The following is a 19,849-nucleotide window of genomic DNA, read 5'->3' as shown; positions in this document are numbered from 1 at the left end:
AAATGGCTATCTTGGACATAGTTCTTGTAAGTTCATTTTTTTTCAGTCTCCATGTTTCAGGACTCTCTACCAGGTCACAACATTTCAAATGGTTACTGTTCAAAATTGTACCTTGCATACACAACCACTAATGCTCTGCCACAATACAAAAATAGGCAGCACTTGTCAGATTGTGCAATGAGGGTAATCTGCACAACCCATGCACACTCGCTGCAGAGTAACAGTGTGTGTGTGTGTGTGTGTGGGGGGGGGGGGGGATATCAACTAGCTAAAAGAAGAGGAACGACATAATAAACTAGAAAGCTGAGCCTGTCTTTTTGACGCACGTGAATAAAGCCTTAACTAACAACCACAGTTTTACTAGTGACTCAGGCACTGCAAAGGCTGGTTGGGAAGAATATAAGTGAGAAGCTGATTCCAGCGTATCCATCTTGGGGGTACGGTGGGATGAGGTAGCTTGGCCTGCTGCTATACTGACATCTAGTGCTGGATGGGTGTCTCAAGTAGAGAAAGCAGAACAACAGTCATGACTGAGCTGTGACGGGAGGTGCGTCCTCCAAGCAACATAAACTTTAAGCTTACCCGGAGATGTGCAGTACTATGAGCTACACTCACAAGCTGTTGTAGGGTTGGGGAGTTATGGCCAGCAAAGAAACCCCTAATGGCTGTCCAGATGATGCTCTCTTCTCTCACCCTACAAAGGAAATGACTGAACTTATCACCGCCTGCCTCATGGATGGACTGAACAGGCCAAATGGCAATGGGAGAACTGACTGCCAACAGGCAGTGGGGTCATTCAAAAATATTTAAAAAAAAAATGAAGCTGCAACACAAATGACAGACCTTGGAAATGTAATGCTGTCTGCAAGGACTAATTACACTGGTTCTCTGACATGAATACAATATTTAAAGCATTTTGTTTCACATACTGTTTAGGAGATTTCCAGAACTGCAAAAGACAGGGATACCTGGGAACATGTTTTTTGGAAATGCAACAAGTTAGCATATTTTAAAAACTCCCTACAGTGTACCATGTCAGAAATGCTGGGGAAGCAAATTACATTATTTAACTAAGGAAATTATTAATTTGAGCTGGAATATAGCAACTGAATTGCCTAGACATAGTAAGGCCCTACATAAGTTTAATGTTGTTGCCTGTCAAAACAAATATTATTAGAAAATGGAAGTGAAAAACAAAACCAACTGTAACAGAATTACTGAATGTTGCAAAAGAGAGAAAATAATTGTAAGGGTCAACATTTGGGAGTGAAACTCCCTTCTGACAATACTACTACTAACCTATGCCACTTTAAAATGACACTTAAAACACACCTTGGCTTTGCTCATGTAATACCCCTGGTAATTACCGTGTGTAACTATGTGTACTGTATTCATATGTTGTACATACTTGAGATTGCTTACTTGCAAAATGCTATGTAACTGTGTGCTTTTTGCTACTTTTCTTATATATGTAAATGTTTACACTTTAATATTGCTCTGTAACTGTATGCATATTGGTTGTTGTGTCTTTCAGCTTTTCCCGGTTAAGGGTTGCCACAGCGGAACTCCGGTCCGCTAATGACTGGTAGTTGATTTTTACGTGCCGAGTTACCAGCCCTGACGCACAACCTTCAACGAAGGTACGCCTATTCACGCATGTCTCCACTTAGAAGACGCTCTAGCTGAGAATCGAACTGGACAGCGTCTTACTGTGAGGCGACAACGCTACCGCAGCACCACCACCGCGATAACTGTATGCATACTGGTATTTTTCACAAATGTGTAAATGTTTTTATATTTTTCTTGTAAATGTTTTCATATTTTCATCACATGGAGCTTTTCTCCCCAGGTCTCCACTGAAAAAGGACTTGTGTCCAGTCAGACTTTCCCAGTAAACAAATGCAAAATAAATAAATACATAATCCAAATAAAATAAAATAAACAGTGGGATCTTTAGAAAAGGGGAGGTACAAACTATATGAGAAATAAATGGAATATGTGAGAACAAAAAGTACAGAATAATGTTCCTGAGGAGACGTGATCATTTAGAGAAGGTAAGACTTGAGCAATCTGTGTAATGTTAAAATGAATAACAACAATTAAGAAAGAAATCATATTTGAATAATACAAGAAAAAGGAATAATTAAATGTGTACTCATGTCCCTATGTAATGTTAATAAATATGTTAAAAAAACTTCTGCAGAAGAATACTAATAAACACTACAATGACTAATGGCAACACCAATGCAATAAAAATTTGCATTGGATAAATGCAAACACATCCAAGCATAATGTTAAATAACTCTGCACCAATAATCAACTCATGGAAGTAAGCACGAATGAGCAATGTTTTTCAAACCTGTGAGAAGACAGCAGTTTTACTAGTGACACTGCAAAAACATATGGAGATAATTTTATTCAGTGTAACCCGATGTAAAAAGTGATTTTTTAAAAACAAGTCTGAAACTGAAACATGATGACAGGGACCAACAGACAGAAATGAATGATAATACTACATAATATCAGACCATCTATTAAAAAATCACGTACATAAATCTTATTTACCCATGTGGTTACTGAAGGCTGACACTGATCGATTTTTTTTTTTTTTTTTTTAAAGAAATAAAATCACAATGTAAAATAAAAACAATAAACTGAAAGGCTGGTTACTTCGCAAATGGCCCAAGATGTTGCTAAAAATATAAATGTTTGCATTTTCTACAGCAGCTGCAAGAGGTATAATTAATAAAAAACTCACCTGCCCATGTTCATCTAATTTCACCATCCAACCTTTTTTGAAATTTAACAAGTCAGGCTGAAAAACAAAGGAAAAATAAAAACAATTCAGAAAAACACTCAAATCACTTTCTTCAAATTGTATATATTCCAGAATTCTTGTACAGTAAATTTTCAGAGTTAACATTGCAAAAATGAAAGTTAGGTACTTAGCATAATGACAGACCGGTTTTGTCTGATGTTCGTCCAGTTCATCTGTGAGTTATCAGATTCGATCAGATCCGACCTTGAACCATTTCTGAAGATTTATGGATCCAGGGCTCCGATTCTTCCCCTACCCATACTTTTTTCCACTCTACCTTAGTATCTCAAATCGAGTTTGTCCTACATATATCTAATCTGCGTAATTATGAAGTTATATAGAAAATTAAGGGGAGCATAACTAAGGATATAAACAAGTCAATAGTACAAACAGATGGCTCACAGACAGGGTCTCAAGTAAGGTCTATCTGGCTACCAGAAGTTGTTAAAGATAATTTGGAAGAGGGAAGGAGTGAGGGATGCTGAAAAGGACAACATTCAGACAACACAGATCTATCACTATGGTAAGAACATAACTATCATATCCGATGTTTCTATTTCTATCCGATTCAACTGTGGGACAGTTTCCCCAACTTTTTACCTGGGTAGTATCAATGAAAGATCCTCCTCAGAACAGTGTAACCAAATGAAGGACATGGTCTAGACTGTGCATCCAATTTATAATGAAACATGAAGGTGTGAACCAGTGACCAAGTTGTTGCTGCACAAATATCAACAGGGAGCCTATTCATAAGGCTGTAGACATGGCTATCACTCTTGTATAAGCAGCTTTGGGTTTCATTTGCAATGATAATCCTCTTTGTGCGTGTGTGTGTGTGTGTGTGTGTGTGTGTGTGTATATATATATATATATATATATATATATATATATATATATATATTACACACACACACACACACATATATATGTGTGTGTGTGTCTCTCTCTCTCTCTATATATATATATATATATATATATATATACATATATAATACACACACACACACACACACACATATATATATATATATATATATATGCATACACACACACACACACACATATATATATATATATACATATATATATATATACACATACACACGTATACATAAAAATTCCAATCTGATAACCACCTTGAAGGGATAACTTTAGAAACCACTTTCCCCAGTTTTGCCCTAGAGAAGGCTGCAAAACAGCAGGTCAGACTTCCTGAACTCTTGTTCTGTGAAAATATAATCTGTGTTGACGACGAACATCCATCATGTGTAAAATATATTTACCTTTAATTAAAAAAAAGGGGAAAAAATTGGTAGACCAACAGATTGATTTAGATTTGCTTCGGATGTCACCTTAGGAATGAAGGATGCAATAGTTCTTAAGGGTACACTAGCTTTATGGAAAATTAGGTAAGGGGGTTTACAAGAAAGGGCTTGAAGTTCCGAAATTCTTCATTTGGCTGAAGTGATAGCAACCAGAAAAAAATGATTTCCAAGAAGTTAACCCCAGTTTCACTAAAGCTGCTGGTTCAAAGGGAGGCTGAATCAATGCTTGGAGTAAGAAAGTAATATCACAAGGAGGTACTGGGTCCCTGACTGGAGGTCTTAGTAGGAATTTTCCCTTGAGAAAGGCCATGAAAACCTTTAGGGATGCTATAGCAGTATCATTTTCTTGTAGGTGAAAATTAGAAATACCAGCCATTTGTACTTTGACAGTCGAAACACTGGAACCACTGTGGAAAAGCTCAGACAAGAATTCTAATATAGAGGGAATAGGAGCTGAGAAAGGATCTCTGCCATTAGAAAGGGACTCGATAAAAATCTCTTCCACTTACTATGGTAGATGTTTTCAGTGGACTATGTTTGACAAGCTGAGATAATATGAACAACCAATGTTGACAGGCTGGTGTCTCTGACTATGGTCAGAGCTGGAGGAACCAAGTGGCTAGTTTCATGGACTTTTGGTCTGGAAGACACAATCCAGCAGGGTGACTCAACAGATTTGGATACTGATCCAATGTCCATGACGGATGCACTAAGTGAGGCCACAGGAAAGGGAACCATATTTGGAGCCAGAAAGGAGAAATGAGGATCAGTCTGGTCTTGCACCATCTTGCTTTTTGAATAAATTTGTTTATTAAGGGTAAAGGAGGAAAAGCATATAGGAGACCCTGGGGCCAATTATGGAAAAGAGCATCCCTTGGTGACTGCCCCCATGTTGGGATCAGGACAAAGTAACTGCTGCACTTGTTGTTCATTAAGATGTAAAGAGGTTGCAGCAAGGTTGGCACCGATGACAAAATTTGAGTTGCCACAGTTTGGCTGAGGGACCACTCAAGAGGCATAAAAATTGTCCTGCTTGGTTTGTCCAATAAGACACTGGATGTGCCCGGGATATGCATTACTATTAGAAATCAATGTGAAGACATTGCCACTGCCACACTCCCATGGCTTCACGATAAACAGGATAAGATTGGGTCTCCCCCTCCCCCATTTATTGACATACCAGACTACTGCCATGTTGCCTGTCTGAATCACAATCACACCCTTTTGGAGAAAGTCCTGAAAAGCCTGCAACACTAGGAGAACTGCCCTTAGCTCCAAGATACTGATGTGAAGGTTAGCTTCTAGGTGTGACCAAGAACCTTGTACTGTCCTCCCTTTTAAATGCTTCCCACACCCCAGAAAGGAGGTCTCTGTGTAGACAGCGACTGGGCTTGACATAACTATAGACCCTCCATCACTGATGGAGATATTAGCCTCCACCTGATGTGATCCTTGAATATTTGAGTGATACAAATCTTGGTATGGAGGGGATGGATATTCTGCAACAACTGTACATCAAGAGTCCAATGAAGTACCCTCATGCAGAATCTGACAAGTGGAACAAGTGTAATTGTAGAAGCCATCAATCCTAACAATGGGAGAATTAAGTTAGCTGGTAGAGATAGATGCTATATTACCCATGCAACCAGACAAAGGAGAAAGTACTCTGGGGTTTGGTAGTCTGGCAAATTGTAATGACGTGTCTAGGTGGCGTCCTATAAATTCTATCTGTTGGGCTGGAGAAAGCTGGTTCTTGGAATGATTTACTGTAATTCCTAATTCCAAATTTTGCATTAACTGGAGCAGAAAGGTCCTGATGATGAAGTGGCAGATCCCTGAAAGTAGCAGTAAGGAACCAATCATCAAGGTATGGGAAAACATTAAACATGGCATTAAATATACTGATCCCAAGGATATTGCCAATATCCTTGCAGACTGATTTAGTGCCACCTTCATCCCCCTCTCACCCCTTAAAGGGTCCATCTCAATACCAAAAGATTGCCAAATTCCAGTAATCACGGCCACACAGGTAGAAACCGCACTCTCAAAGCTAAGAATACAGCATCCATGGGACCAGATGACATCCCGGGCTGTGTACTACATGAGCAACAAAATGAACTGGCACCTCACCTAAGTGTTATGTTTAATCATAGCCTCACCTCAGGCTTCGTGCCCACTGAGTGGGGCACAGCTACAGTTATACCACTCCACAAGGGGGGATCCACCTTGGATCCTGGGAACTACCGTCCCATCAGTCTGACGAGCCTGATCTGCAAGGGCATGGAACGCATTATCATGGCACTTATAAACAAAGACATTGGCAACCTTTAAACACTGGACCCCACTCAGTTTGGATTAGTGAAGGGCCGATCTTGTCTCCTGAACCTGACTGACTTCTTGGAATCAGTCTCCAGAGCTGTGGATGAGGGTAAGGCGGTCCACAGAGCCTAGCTAGACCTTGCCAAGGCCTTCAACACCATCCCTCACTCTGGAATCATAGATAAACTTACTAACCTGGGCATAAATCCCTACGTCACTCGATGGGTTGCCAACTGGCTTATTGACAGAACCCACACTGTAAAAAGTAGCCGACTCCAAATCCAGCTCCAGACAAGTGACAAGTGGAGTACCTCAGGGTTCAGCCCTGGGACCTCTCTTGTTTGGCATCTACTTCTCTGAAGTACAGCCCAACACTAAGGGACTCTGGCTAACAAAGTTCGCAGATGACTGCAAAATGGGAGCCATTACTGAATCCCCAAAGGATGTGGATAGTCTACAAAAGGGCCTTACAGAAACAGATGCTTGGTGCCAGAGTCATGGGCTCAAGCTTAATGCCAAGAAATGTATAGTTATCCCCTTTGAGAAAAAACATGTACTCATGAATTACCACACAGGTGGCAGTACACTAAACACCAAAAGTGTGATGATAGGGACACAGGTGGTTAGTGGTCTCACCTTCGATAACCACATCGCCACAACATTCAGGAAATCCTTCTATGTGGCACACCTCATCACTAAGGGCTTTTCATTCAGAAAAAAGGCGGTCACTGTCCCACTGTACTCATCCCTTATTAAACCCATTATAGAGTACAATGCCCCGTTTGGTATGTACCTCACAAGACATCTGCAACAGCTGGAAAGGCCACAGAAACACCTCACTAAAAGAATCACAGGCCTAAAGCAGATGCCCTATGCTGACAGTCTAAAAAATAAGAAGTTATGCACTCACCATAACGTTCCATGTTGGTAGTCCATCTCACCCTTCAATTTTACATTTGGGTTTGGAGCCGATCCTTGGCTCCGACTCAGCCGATTTACAAGCTGGAAGACTTCTGGTTGGCTCGTGGCTAAGCAGGTATTCCATTGTGCACCAGTACAATTCCCAGATCTTGTTTGCTGCTCACTAGAATAACAACCAATACTAAAGGGTCTCCAACCAAGGACAACCAAATTATTACTTCCAGATCTTCCAGGATGGGGGCAGGAGGGCGGATTGGTAAAAATGAAGGGTGAGATGGACTGCCAACATGGAACATTACGGTGAGTACATAACTTCTTAATGTTAGGTAGTCCGATCTCACCTTCATTTTTACATATGGGACAGTGTCCCTAGCGCCTTATTCTTGGGTGGCTCATTGGAAAATCCTCTTGAACACCTTGGAGCCAAAGGATGCTCTACCCCTGGATGCCAAATCCAATTTGTAATGTGTAATAAAAGTGTGAGGGATAGCCCACGTAGCTGTTGCACAAATATTATCAAGTGGTACCCTGGCTTGAAAGGCTGCAAAGGTAGACAGCGACCTGGTAGAATGAGCCTTGATCCTGTAGGGTAAAGGTTTGCCCTCCGAGCTACAGATAAAGGCTATACAACTGGAAATCCAATTAGACAGTGTCACTTTAGAAACTGGTAAGCCCAATCTAGAGTCAGAAAAGGAAATGAATAATTGCTAGCAAAAAATTACGATCCCTCATAAAATCCTCCAAGGCCAGCTTCGAGAGAAAAATTGCACAGGACACCAAAGACAATCATAAGGCCTTTTTCAGTTATGTTAGAAACCTGTGATGCAACTCCCAGACTTGTTCTGAGTGGATTCTAAACGACAAAAAATACACTGAACCCACAGACATCGCCAATATCCTGGCAAACAGGTTCAGTGCAAACTTCTCCACCCCCTCTCCCCCAAAAGAGCAAGTATCTATCCTGGCAGAGGGCTGCCTCCCAAACATCTCAGATGCTCAGGTGAAGGCTGCCCTCTCCAAAGCAAAAAACACTGCTTCCATGGGACCAGATGGCGTCCCAGGTTGTGTCCTACATGAACTACAAGAGAAACTAATCCCTCAAATAAAACAGCTATACAATCTCAGCCTCACTACAGGATATGTGCCCACAGAATGGCGTACAGCAACAGTGGTCCCACTCCACAAAGGTGGAGCCTCTACGGACCCTGGAAACTATCGCCCCATAAGCCTGACTAGCTTAGTCTGCAAGGCTATGGAGAGGATCATCATGGAGCTCATAAACAAAGACATTGGGGACCTACAGACACTAGATCCCACCCAGTTCGGCTTTGTCAAGGGCAGAAACTGCCTTTTGAACCTGGTTGACTTCTTTGAAACAGTCACCAAAGCCATAGATGAAGGGAAGGTAGCCCACACAGCCTATCTGGACCTTGCAAAGGCATTTGACACAATACCCCACTCGGGCATCATAGATAAGCTATCCAGCTTAAATATAAACCCCTATGTCACAAGATGGGTCGCAAACTGGCTCAAAGACAGAACCCACAGAGTGAGAGTTGCTGGAGCCATGTCAGACTCGAAACCAGTCACAAGTGGCGTCCCACAGGGTTCTGTCCTGGGACCACTCTTGTTCGGTATATACTTTTCCGCGGTACAGGCAACGTGGGAGGACTATGGCTCACCAAGTTCGCAGATGACTGCAAACTGGGCGCCATAATCAACTCTCCAGTTGACACAAACATCCTTCAAAAAGGTCTCACAGAGACAGATAACTGGTGCCAGCGCCATGGTTTAAAGCTAAATGCCAAAAAATGTATAGTCATACCCTTTGGCAAAAACAATGTGCCCACAAATTACCACATAGGCGGAAACACATTAAGTACAGAGAAAGTTATTAGGGACCTGGGGACCCAAGTTGATAGCAATCTCTCCTTTGAAAACCACATTGCCAAAGTGGTTAGAAAGACCTTCTACATAGCCCACCTCATCACGAAGGGTTTCACATCTAGATCAAGAGAGTTAATCGTGCCCCTTTATTCATCCATCATCAGGCCCATCATAGAATACAATGCCCCTTTTGGGATGTACCTTACCCGACACCTGCAGCAATTAGAAAGACCCCAAAAGTATCTCACCAAGAGGATTAAGGGTCTCAAACAGATGCCATATGCTGCTCGGCTAAAAAAACTCCAGCTCTACTCAGTTGCATACCGCCTTCTTCGAGGCGATCTATGCTTGACATACAAAGCTATGTCAAATCCAGAATTAATGGACATGCTCCACCTCAGTAAATCTAAATCCCTTAGAGCCACACTCTCAAGGGACTTGAACCTCAGCACAGAAATAAATAGGACTTGCTGGAGGGACAGGTTCATAAGCCAGAGGCTCCCTTCGCTCTGGAATAGAATTCCAGTTCATGTGAGGCAGAGCACCTCACTGAATCTCTTCAAGAAGAATCTCGATAAGTGGATGGGGGATCGTAGGTTTGTCCCAGGGATTACTCCCGTGTCACTATTAGACAGAGGCACAGTAAACTAAACCTTAAAAAGGGCACAGTATACTCAAATCAAGGGGTGGCGTAAGCCATACAGAATCGGGCTAGGCTTATAATTGCCCCAGGGCAGATAGCCTAGTCTGAACCTATGATTTGATTTCCTGAAAGCCTTAGTCCACTGTAGATAAAAACGTAGTTGTCTATGAACGTCTAGCTGATGAAAACGGTACTCAGCTGCATTACATTGGTTAGGGAAGAAAACTGAGAGTCCTATTGAGTGGTATAAGGTACCATTAGAACAAACTTTGGGGACAAAGGAGGGATTAGTACGTAACGATACCCTCTCTTTGTGAAAAATCAAATACAGTGGCTTAATAGACAAGGCCTGTAGCTCCAACACCCGTCTAGCTGATGTGATAGCTACCAAAAAAGGTCTTCCAAGACAAAAATTTTAGAGAAGATGAGTGGGAAGGTTCAAGGGGGGGGGAGAAGTCAATTTGGACAACACAAAATTGAAATCCTAAGAAGCCACTGGTTCTTGCAGAGGTGGTCTCAATAGAGTGGCCCCTTTCAAAAATGTTGTGCATAGCTTATGAGACATTAATCTGGTGTCTGGAAAAGCTAAGTGAAAATGAGAAACTGCCGCCAATTGGACTCTGACAGTGGCAGTGGCAGATCCTTGCTGAAAAAGCTCAGAAAGAAAATCCTGAATCACAGGGATAGAAGCAGTGTATGGATCTACATTCATTCTCTGTGCCCAAACAGAAAATCGTTTCCATTTACTGCCATACAGCCTCCGAGTAGTTGAAGGTTTATGGGAGGACATAAGAATATGCGACACTGAGGATGATACATCATGAAGCCTGACTAGGGATGGAATTGGAGCAGCCATGCTGTCAATTTGAGGGTGTGGATTGAGGGGTATAGTGAACCCGACATGTGAGTCAACAGATCTGGAGGTGGGTCCAAAATCTAAGGATCGTCCAGGAGTAGAGACTTGAGGAAGGGGAACCAGACCTGACGAGGCCAGTAAGGAGCAATGAGGATCAACTTGCTTCCCAGCTGACTGGCTTTCTGAATCATTTTGGAAATGAGAGGGATTGGAGGAAAGGCATACAGAAGTCCTATGGGCCAATCATGAGTCAGAGCATCTCTGGGAGTCTCCCCCAGTGGGGGAATGAGGGAAAAATAGCTGCTGCATTTGGTATTGACTGGGCTGGCAAAAAGGTCACAGCAAGGCAGTCCCCATTTCCAGAAAATCTGATCCACTGTTTCCTGTTTCAGAGACCACTCGTGAGGCATTAGGATTGCCCGGCTGAGCTTGTCGGCTATCACGCTGGTCGTCCCTTGAATGTGCGTTGCAACCAGAAAGCGCTGGGAAGAAACCGCCCATTCCCAAACTTGCATGGCCTCACGACAGAGTGGGTAAGATCTGGTACCGCCCTGTTTGTTGATATACCAAACCACCGACATGTTGTCTGATTGTATCACAATTGTCCCTAGAGGAAGAAGGTCTTGAAGTGCTTGCAATGCCAGAAGCACCGCCCTCATCTCAGTCCTGCTGAGATAATGACCCCCCACCCGATCTGGGAGGCATCCGTGGTCACAGTGGCAACGGGTTTGGCTGCAACAAAAGGGGCACCCGTGATCAGTTGATTGGGAGCTATCCACCAAAGAAGGTCCTTCCTGCATAATTCGGTCAGCAGGATAGGATGACTCAGTGGGAGAGATTGGAAGGACCACTGGGAAAACAAAAGCCACTGGAGAATTCTCATGTGCAACCTGGCTAATGGTACCAATAGAATTGTGGAAGCCATAGTCCCGAGGAGCTGAAAAACCCACTTCGCTTTGACTTTTCGCAACGGGAAAAAACGTTGAACTTGGGAGATTAAGTTCTGTGCCCTTTCGGCAGTGAGACGAGCAGTCATGTTCACTGTGTCTACCTCTGCGCTTATAAAAATCACAGACTGAGAGGGCAATAATGCAATTTTTTCCAATTTATGAAGATCCCTAACTGAGCACAAAGTTGAATCGTGGCATCACTGTTTTGGAGGAGTAGATGCCTGGTGGGGGGCGGTCTGGAGCCAGTCGTCCAAATACGGAAACACCTGGAATCCCTGACATCTCAGGTGAGCTGTCACTACTGCCATGCATTTGGTGAACACCCTGGGGGCTGTGGTGAGACCAAAGGGCAGAGCGCGAAACTGATAGTGACTGGCTCCCAGCCGGAAGTGTAGATGGCTTCTGGATGCCTTGTCTATTTTTATGTGGTAGTAGGCGTCCTGAAGATCCAGAGAGCACATCCAAAAGTCTATCCCTAATAACGGAGTATAGACTGCAGTGTTACCATCCAAAACTTGCCCTTCTTCACTGATTCGTTCAATCTGCTGAGGTCCAATATTGGCCTCCAATCTCCGGTTCGTTTTGGAACTAAAAAGAACCTGGAGTAAGTTCCGGATCCTATCTGGTCTGCTGGGATGGGCTGGATGACTCTTTTTGCGAGCAACTTGTTGATCTCCACAGTTGCCTGATCCTTGTTATTGGGTGGTACATCTGGGATCCTTTTGGGAACAAACAGTGATAGGGAAAAGGGTATGATACAGCCTCTGGTAACAACTCTTTGTACCCACTTGTCTTGGGTGATATTTAGCCAGGCTTCTTGGTTAAAAGAAATGCAACCCCCGACCGGCCCCAGAGAAGCGCAGTCGGGCTTCACATCAGGAGCGCCAAGGCTGTCCTCGAAAGGAATCATGGCCTTGTTGGTATTGCGGACTGCCCCTGCCTCTAGGGCGATGTCTGCTTCCTCCTCCTCTGCCTCTAAAGGAGGATTCACCCTATGTGTCAGGAAAGGCCCTCTGGACTTCTTGAACCACATTTTACCGCCCCTTTGACCCATGGGGTATGGTCTGGAAGGGACAGTAAAATGCACTCCCATGGCAGAAAGAGTCTTTCCTTCTTGCTCACACCAAGTGAGTGTATCTTTCACCTTGGAACCAATGAGGAACCATCAAACGGGGCATTGGTGAAAGTAGACTTGAACGGTTCTGCAAAATTACATAAGCGCATCCAGTTGTGGCATCTCAAGGCAACTCTGGAACCCGCTGCTCTAATCGCTCCACCTGCAGCATAAGAGATAAGTCACATGGAGGAGTTAAGCACAGAATTTAAGGTGGACAACTGAGTAGAAATCTTGTCAGGAAGTCCCTCAGTACACGCACCTTGTATGAAATCTCCTAACTCCTTGAGGAGATCCCTCTGCAACCCCGTGAAGTGCATGAGATAGTTCAGCGATCGAAGGGTAAAGGCTGCTGAACTAAAAATACGCTTCCCAAATCTGTCCATCTGTCGAGACTCCTTGTTTGGCGGATGAACAGATGAAGAGGTCTCTGCTAACTCTTTCTTTGTGGCCGCCACCACCATGGCATCTACGGGAATACCCTTGGACAAGACCTCTTTACTAGGAGGGGCAGACAAGAACTTATTTGGTGTCCTGGGGACTGGCTCCACGGTGTCAGGAGTATCCCACACCTTCTGACTAACTAGATCCATCAGTTTGTCAAAAGGTGGGGACACATAAGAGGCAGAAGGTTGAGACCCGAAAGCCTTCAGGTACACCAACTCCTCATCAGAAAACAGTGGGCCAGTCGCACCTCTGCCTAAGGATCTCTAAAATGTCCACAAAGGAGACATCATCAGAGGACAACTTGGGGGACCCTTCTGATTCCTCGAGGTCAGTGTCCGATGTCAAAGATTCATCCTGGGAGTCAATATGTTTCCTCTTACATAACCTCTTCTGGTGAGGCTCCTCAGAAGGATATTCCGAGGAAGCCTCAGAAGAGTGGGAGCCACCACACGATGTCTCCTGAGGCCGCGTGTCTCTGCTGTCTCCAGAGAGAGTAGGGGCTAAGACTGAAGTGGGTGCTCTCGGGAGAAGAGTGCTGGTGCCAGTGGTAGGGGCTGAAGAATGAGACAGCACTCTCATCATCTCAAACTCCAACCTCTCTGGCTCCGAAGACCTCCCCCGCTCCGAAGAGACGCGGGTCGGCACCGGAGCCAGAGCTGTCGGCTCCGAGACAGATGCAGGGTCCAAGCTCACCCTGGCCGAAGCACCAAGAGGAAGGCTCAGAACCAAAGAAGATCAATTCCAACCCTCCCTGTTGGTGCCGACAGGACAGCTTTGGCCCCTGGACATGACAGATTGCACCGAGCGTGTCAGTGCCGAACCCAGCTCCAAGGCAGCAAAGTTGGAGCAGGCATTTCCTCCACTGGCACCAAGCAATCTGTCTCTGAAAGGCCAGTATGGCTCGAAGGAGGAATAGCAGATAAGGGCAAAGCTGGGCCAAGTGGCTCTGGAGCCGACTGGGTCAGAGCAAACAATAATTTTGGTAAGGTAGACAACTTCAGGAGTCTCAGCACTACCCTCTCCACATATTCTTCTGAAAGGCTCATGGAAGACATAATTGGAGATCTTAACCTGAGGGGCACTGGAGACTTAATTGTTATGGAAACTGGTAGGGAGCTTGCAGACTGGCTCCGGGTAGCAGTGTCAACTGCTGTATCAATAGGTTCAGAGATCGGTTTTGAAACACCTGTAACTGACTCTGACACTATCGTGATGCTCTCCTTCGGCTCTGAAGGCTGAGGAGTAGAGGAGGCAGATTTGGATGGTTTCGACTGTTTAGGAGGTGGCTCCAAAACACCAGCCGGTGCCGGAGTAGGCCTTTTTGAGGATTTTGATTTCCCAGACTTAGAGGAAGCCGAAGAACTGGATAGTGCTTCCTCAAAGCATGGTTTCAAGAGACCCTTGAGTATGAGTTTGTTCTTTCTCTCCTGTAACAATCTAGGAGAGAAAGCATGGCAGAACAAACACGACTCCTGTAAGTGGATGGCCCCTAGGCAGTAGACACAGCTACTGTGGCCATCCGTTAAGGACATCTTTTGGGAGCATTTCATGCACTTTTTGAAGCCTGAGGATTTATGCTCCTTACTTTCCTTGGACATACTACACACACACAACCCAGAGAGATTGAAATGGAGAAAAAGAAGGAGGACTAGATCCTCTAACTAAAATGGGCCTAGCCCTAAGGAGGAGTTACACGAGGACTAGGTCCTCTAACTTAAATGGGCCTAGACCGGTGTAGTGAAACTAGGTCTTCTAACTTAATCAGACCAGAAAGGAAAGCCCATGCACACAAGAGAAACCGTAAAATACACAATAAATGTCTACATTCCTAAAGAAAAACAGGTAGTATACTTGCAATCCTAGTAAATTTACAAGCGGATCCTCGCCAAAACAAACAATATCAAAACAGTAGAACTAACTGCCAAAGGTGACCAAAAAAAAGGTCAGAATAATAACAGACAAGACAACAGGAGCCCCTGTTGACTAAAAACGGAAAACCGCCAAAAACTCTGCCTAATATCAAAAAATGCGCAACAGCGCCTAAAATAACTAGCACACAGGATACCAATAACAACTAGTAAACCAAGTTGCACTCACAAAGGGCAAGCAGTACAACTGCCTAATCTATTAGCAACACTAAACATACAATAAAGCATTGAATACAAAGATTTTTGAAAAAAACGTAGCCATAACCAAGAGAAGCACAACTGAACTCGTCAACGCGGCAAACGAGATCTAGGGATTGTACTGGTGCACCATGGGATACCTGCTTAGCCACGAGCCAACCAGAAGTCTTCCAGCTTGTAAATCGGCCAACTCGGAGCCGAGGATCGGCTCCGAACCCATATGCAAAAATGAAGGTGAGACTGGACTACCCAACATCTCCAGCTATACTCTGTGGCATATAATGTACTCAGAGGCGATCTCTGCTTAACATACAAGGTCATGTCAAACCCTGAGCTGTTGGACATGCTCCACTTAAAGAAATCCCAATCCCACAGAGCCACATGCTCCAGGGATCTAAACCTTGTCATCACAATGAACAAAACATGCTGGAGGGATAGGTTCCTGACCAGAGACTCCCCATACTTTGGAATAGACTGCCCATACATGTCAAGCAGAGCGCCTCCTTGGCCCTCTTCAAAAGGAACTTTGATGATTGGATGGGAGATAGGAAATTCACCCCAGGGATCACTTCAGTCGCCTTGCTAGACAGGGGTCCAGGGAAGTAAATATTGTGGGAAGAAATATCCAGGGAATTGTTATGGCTAGGCTTGTATAGGCCCTAGGGCCGATAGCCTAGTAGCAACCTATGAACATGGATCCCTAACAGGTGGAGACACACTACTCCCACTGCCATTAATTTTGTGAACACTGTGGGTGCTGTGGTGAGACCAAAGGGCAGTGTTCTGAATTAATAGTGGTTGGCTCCCAGCTGAAAGTAGAGGAATCTCCCAGATTGCTTCTCTATTTTTATGTGACAGTAGGCAGCCTGGAGCTCTATCGAGTATCCTCAGAAGAGGCAGACTGGACTGAAGAGTGACCATCTGGAATTTTGCCTTTTTTATGAACTGATTCACATGACTCAGGCCAAGATGGGTCTAAGGTCACATGTCTTCTTGGGTACTAGAAATAACCTGGAATATACTCCAGATTCTAACTGGTCTCAGCGGATAAGCTGGATGACTTTTTTTCTAACAGCTTGGAAAAAAGAAGTTATGTACTCACCATAATGTTCCATGTTTGTTGTCCAGTATCTTGCCTTCATTTTTGCTGCTTCGGAGCCGATCCTCGGCTTTGACTCGGCCGCATACCAAAGCTCAAGAACTTCTACTGGCTCGAGGCTACAACCTATCCCAGGATGCCTAGCGGCTATTCCCCAGATCTCGTTTGAGAGACTACTCCCTAGAGTATGTTAACATACAGAAAAAAATTATGAAATATATTGTCATAAAGGTAAAGAGACAAGAAGGGAATCAGACCATATTTGCCAATTTTAAAGTCCTCTATATCCTCCAGGAGGGGGAATGGATAGGTGGGATCCAAGAATGAAAGCGAGATACTGGACAACAAACATGGAACGTTATGGTGAGTACACAACTTCTTTATGTTATGTTGGCCTATCTCGCCTTCATTCTTGCTGGTTGGGACAGAGTCCCCAGCACCTTTTTCTTGGGTGACTCAAGGGAATAAACTCTTCAGGACAGTGGAACCAAAGGATGCCCTGTTCCAGGAGGCCACATCTACTTTGTAATGAGAGATAAAGGTGTGAGGATTAACCCATGTAGCAACAGCAAAAATTGAATCCAATGGGAGTCTAGATTGAAAGGCAATGGAAGTAGACACCGCTCTAGTTGAATGTCCTTTAACTTTCCTTGGCGGTTCTTTATAATGAGAATTATAGACATAGGTGATGGTTTCAGCAAGCCATTTGGACAAAGTAACTTTTGAGACTGCCATGCCTTTTTTATTTTCCAAATAGGAAACAAACAACTGGTATGACTTTCTCAAATCTTTGGTCCTATGCAAGGAAAAACGCAACTGTCTATGCACATCCAGTTGGTGAAGCTTATATTCTGCCTTGTTGCCATAGCTAGGAAAAAAAAAACAGTCTATTCTATAGACTGGTTTAAATTCGCTTCAGAACAAACTTTTGGTAAGAAGGAAGGATTTGTTCTGAGAGAAACTCTATCTTTGTGGAAAATCAAATATGGAGGGTGGATAGACAAAGCTTGCAACTCTGAAACTCTCCTAGCTGAAGTAATTGCTGTTAAAAAAGACTGTTTTCCAAGATAAAAATTTTAGTGAACTAGAGGATTCTGGTTTGAAAGGGGGAAGGGTCAAGGATGATAATACTAAACTTAGGTCCCATGGAGGAGGGGGTTCACTTAAGGGTGGTCTTAACAGAAAAGTACTCCTGAGGAAAGTTCTGCATAACCTATGGGACATTACATTGGATCCATCTCTCACATGATAATTTGATATGGCGGCTAACTGTACTCGTATAGTGGCTGCTGCTGCCCCTTGATTAAAGACTTCTGTTAGAAATTCCAAAATTGCAGGTATAGGGGCTGTAAAGGGATCTGTGTATTTTTTTTTGTCTGCCCAACAAGAGAACCTCCTCCACTTGCTTGCATAAAGTTTTCTAGTCGCCTTTTTGTGTGAGGAAACCAGAATGTGACGTACTGTAGGGGATAATTCTTGAATTCTGGCTAAGATTGGAAGTGAAGTAACCAAGCTGTCAGCTTGAGGCTATGAAGAGCGTTCCTGACTGATGTGTCAGAAGATCCTACACTGGGTCCAGGATCCATGGGTCTTCCTGAAGGTGGGGCCAAAGGAATGGAAACCATATCTGACGAGGCCAGTAAGGAGCAATGAGAATTAACCTGCAACTCAACAATTTGGCTTTCTGAATAACCTTCGGAATCAATGGAAATAGGGGAAAAGCATAAAGAAGTCCCGGGGGCCAATCGTGGATGAGTGCATCCCTTGGTGACTCTCCCGGAGGGGAAATTAGGGCAAAGTAGTTGCTGCAAAGGTCGTAGCAAGGTTGGCCCCATTTGCGAAAAATTTGATTTGCAACTTCCTGATTCAGGGACCACTCGTGAGGCATAAGAATTGCTCTGCTTAGTCTGTCTGCTATTACGTTGGATTTCCCCGGGATGTGTGTTGCCGTCAGAAAGAGATGAGAAGAAATTGCCCATTGGCAAACACTCTGGACCTCTCGCCATTCGGGATAGGTCCCACCCCCCATTTGTTGAAGTACCATACCACCGACATATTGCTTGTTTGAACTGCAATAGTCCCCAAGGGAAGAGAGCTGTGCATTGATGTGCAAATGGTACTCGTGATCTTTTCAAACCCCTTGGACAGTCTGTCCCAGATAATGCCCGCCCCACCCTATCTGGGACGCATCCATGGTTATTGTAGCAACAGGTTGGGGAAGTACAAATGGTCTGCCCATCGTTACCTGAGTGGACTGCAGCCACCATACTAGATCCCTCTTGCAGGCATCTGTAATGAGAATCTTGTGAGACATGGGTAACTCCTGTATGGACCATTGAGCGAAGAGTAGCCACTGTAATATCCGCATGTGTAGTCATGCCAGTGGGACTAGTGTTATCGCCGCTGCCATTGAGCCTAAGACCTTGAGGACAAATTTTGCTTGTACCTTTTTCTTCTTGAGTAGGATAGATATTTGACTGCGTAGCATTTGTATTCTCTCTTGATGCAATTTTGCTACCATATCGTTTGTGTTTAATTATGCACCTATAAAGGTAATACGCTGCGATGGGAACAGGGCAGATTTTTCTGTATTTATAGTAATGCCTAGGTCTGAGAAGAGATGGATGGTGACGTCCCTCGATCTGATTAATAGGTGCTTGGTGGTGGGAGTCAGGAGCCAGTCGTCTAAATATGGAAACACCTGGAATCCTTGACGTCTCAGATGAGCTGTGACTACTACCATGCATTTGGTAAACACTCTAGGGGCTGTAGTGAGACCAAAAGGCAGAGTTCTGAACTGATAATGACTGGCTCCCAGAAACATAGAAATCTTCTGAAGCGACTGTCCATCTTTATGTGGTAGTATGCATCCTGAAGATCTAAAGAACACGTCCAATTGTCTTGTCCAAGAAAAGGGAGTATAGACTGCAGTGTTACTATCCGGAACATTGCTTTCTTTACTGACTTGTTTAGTCTGCTGAGATCCAATATTGGTCTCCAGTCCCCTGTCTTTTTAGGAACTAAAAAGAACCTTGAGTAAATTCTGGTCTGCGGGGACTTCTTGACTCTCTTTTTCTAGCAACCTTTAAATTTCTAGGGTTGCTTGATCCCCTTGACCAGGTGGAATGTCTGGGATGGACTTTGACGGATGAGGTGGACAGTGGAAAGGAATGTATCCCCTGGATATAATGGACTGTACCCATTTGTCTTGAGTCAATTGTAGCCAGGCTTCTGGGTACAATGAAGCTCTTCACCCGACTGCCTCCAGAGGTGGACAGTCGGGCCTCCTTTCAGGAGTGCTGGAAGGGCCGACCAGAGAACGTATCTCTGTCGTCCTGGTTTTG

At 44.1% G+C, this 19,849-nt stretch overlaps 1 protein-coding gene across 1 annotated transcript in view; it reads right to left on the bottom strand.

The window, feature by feature from the left end:
* Positions 1 to 19,849, bottom strand: part of LOC122799215 (myosin phosphatase Rho-interacting protein-like) — a 2,938,789-nt gene that overhangs the window by 1,435,911 nt on the left and 1,483,029 nt on the right. Inside the window, exon 10 of the mRNA XM_044068133.1 lies at positions 2,759 to 2,815. Coding sequence (XP_043924068.1) covers positions 2,759 to 2,815 — 57 coding nt within the window. The remainder of the gene's footprint in view (positions 1 to 2,758; positions 2,816 to 19,849) is intronic.

The sequence above is a fragment of the Protopterus annectens genome, chromosome 4.part0, assembly GCF_019279795.1.
Source record: "Protopterus annectens isolate FY-2018-M chromosome 4.part0, PAN1.0, whole genome shotgun sequence".
NCBI lineage: Eukaryota > Metazoa > Chordata > Ceratodontiformes > Protopteridae > Protopterus > Protopterus annectens.
This window is presented reverse-complemented; position numbering and strand designations above follow the sequence as displayed.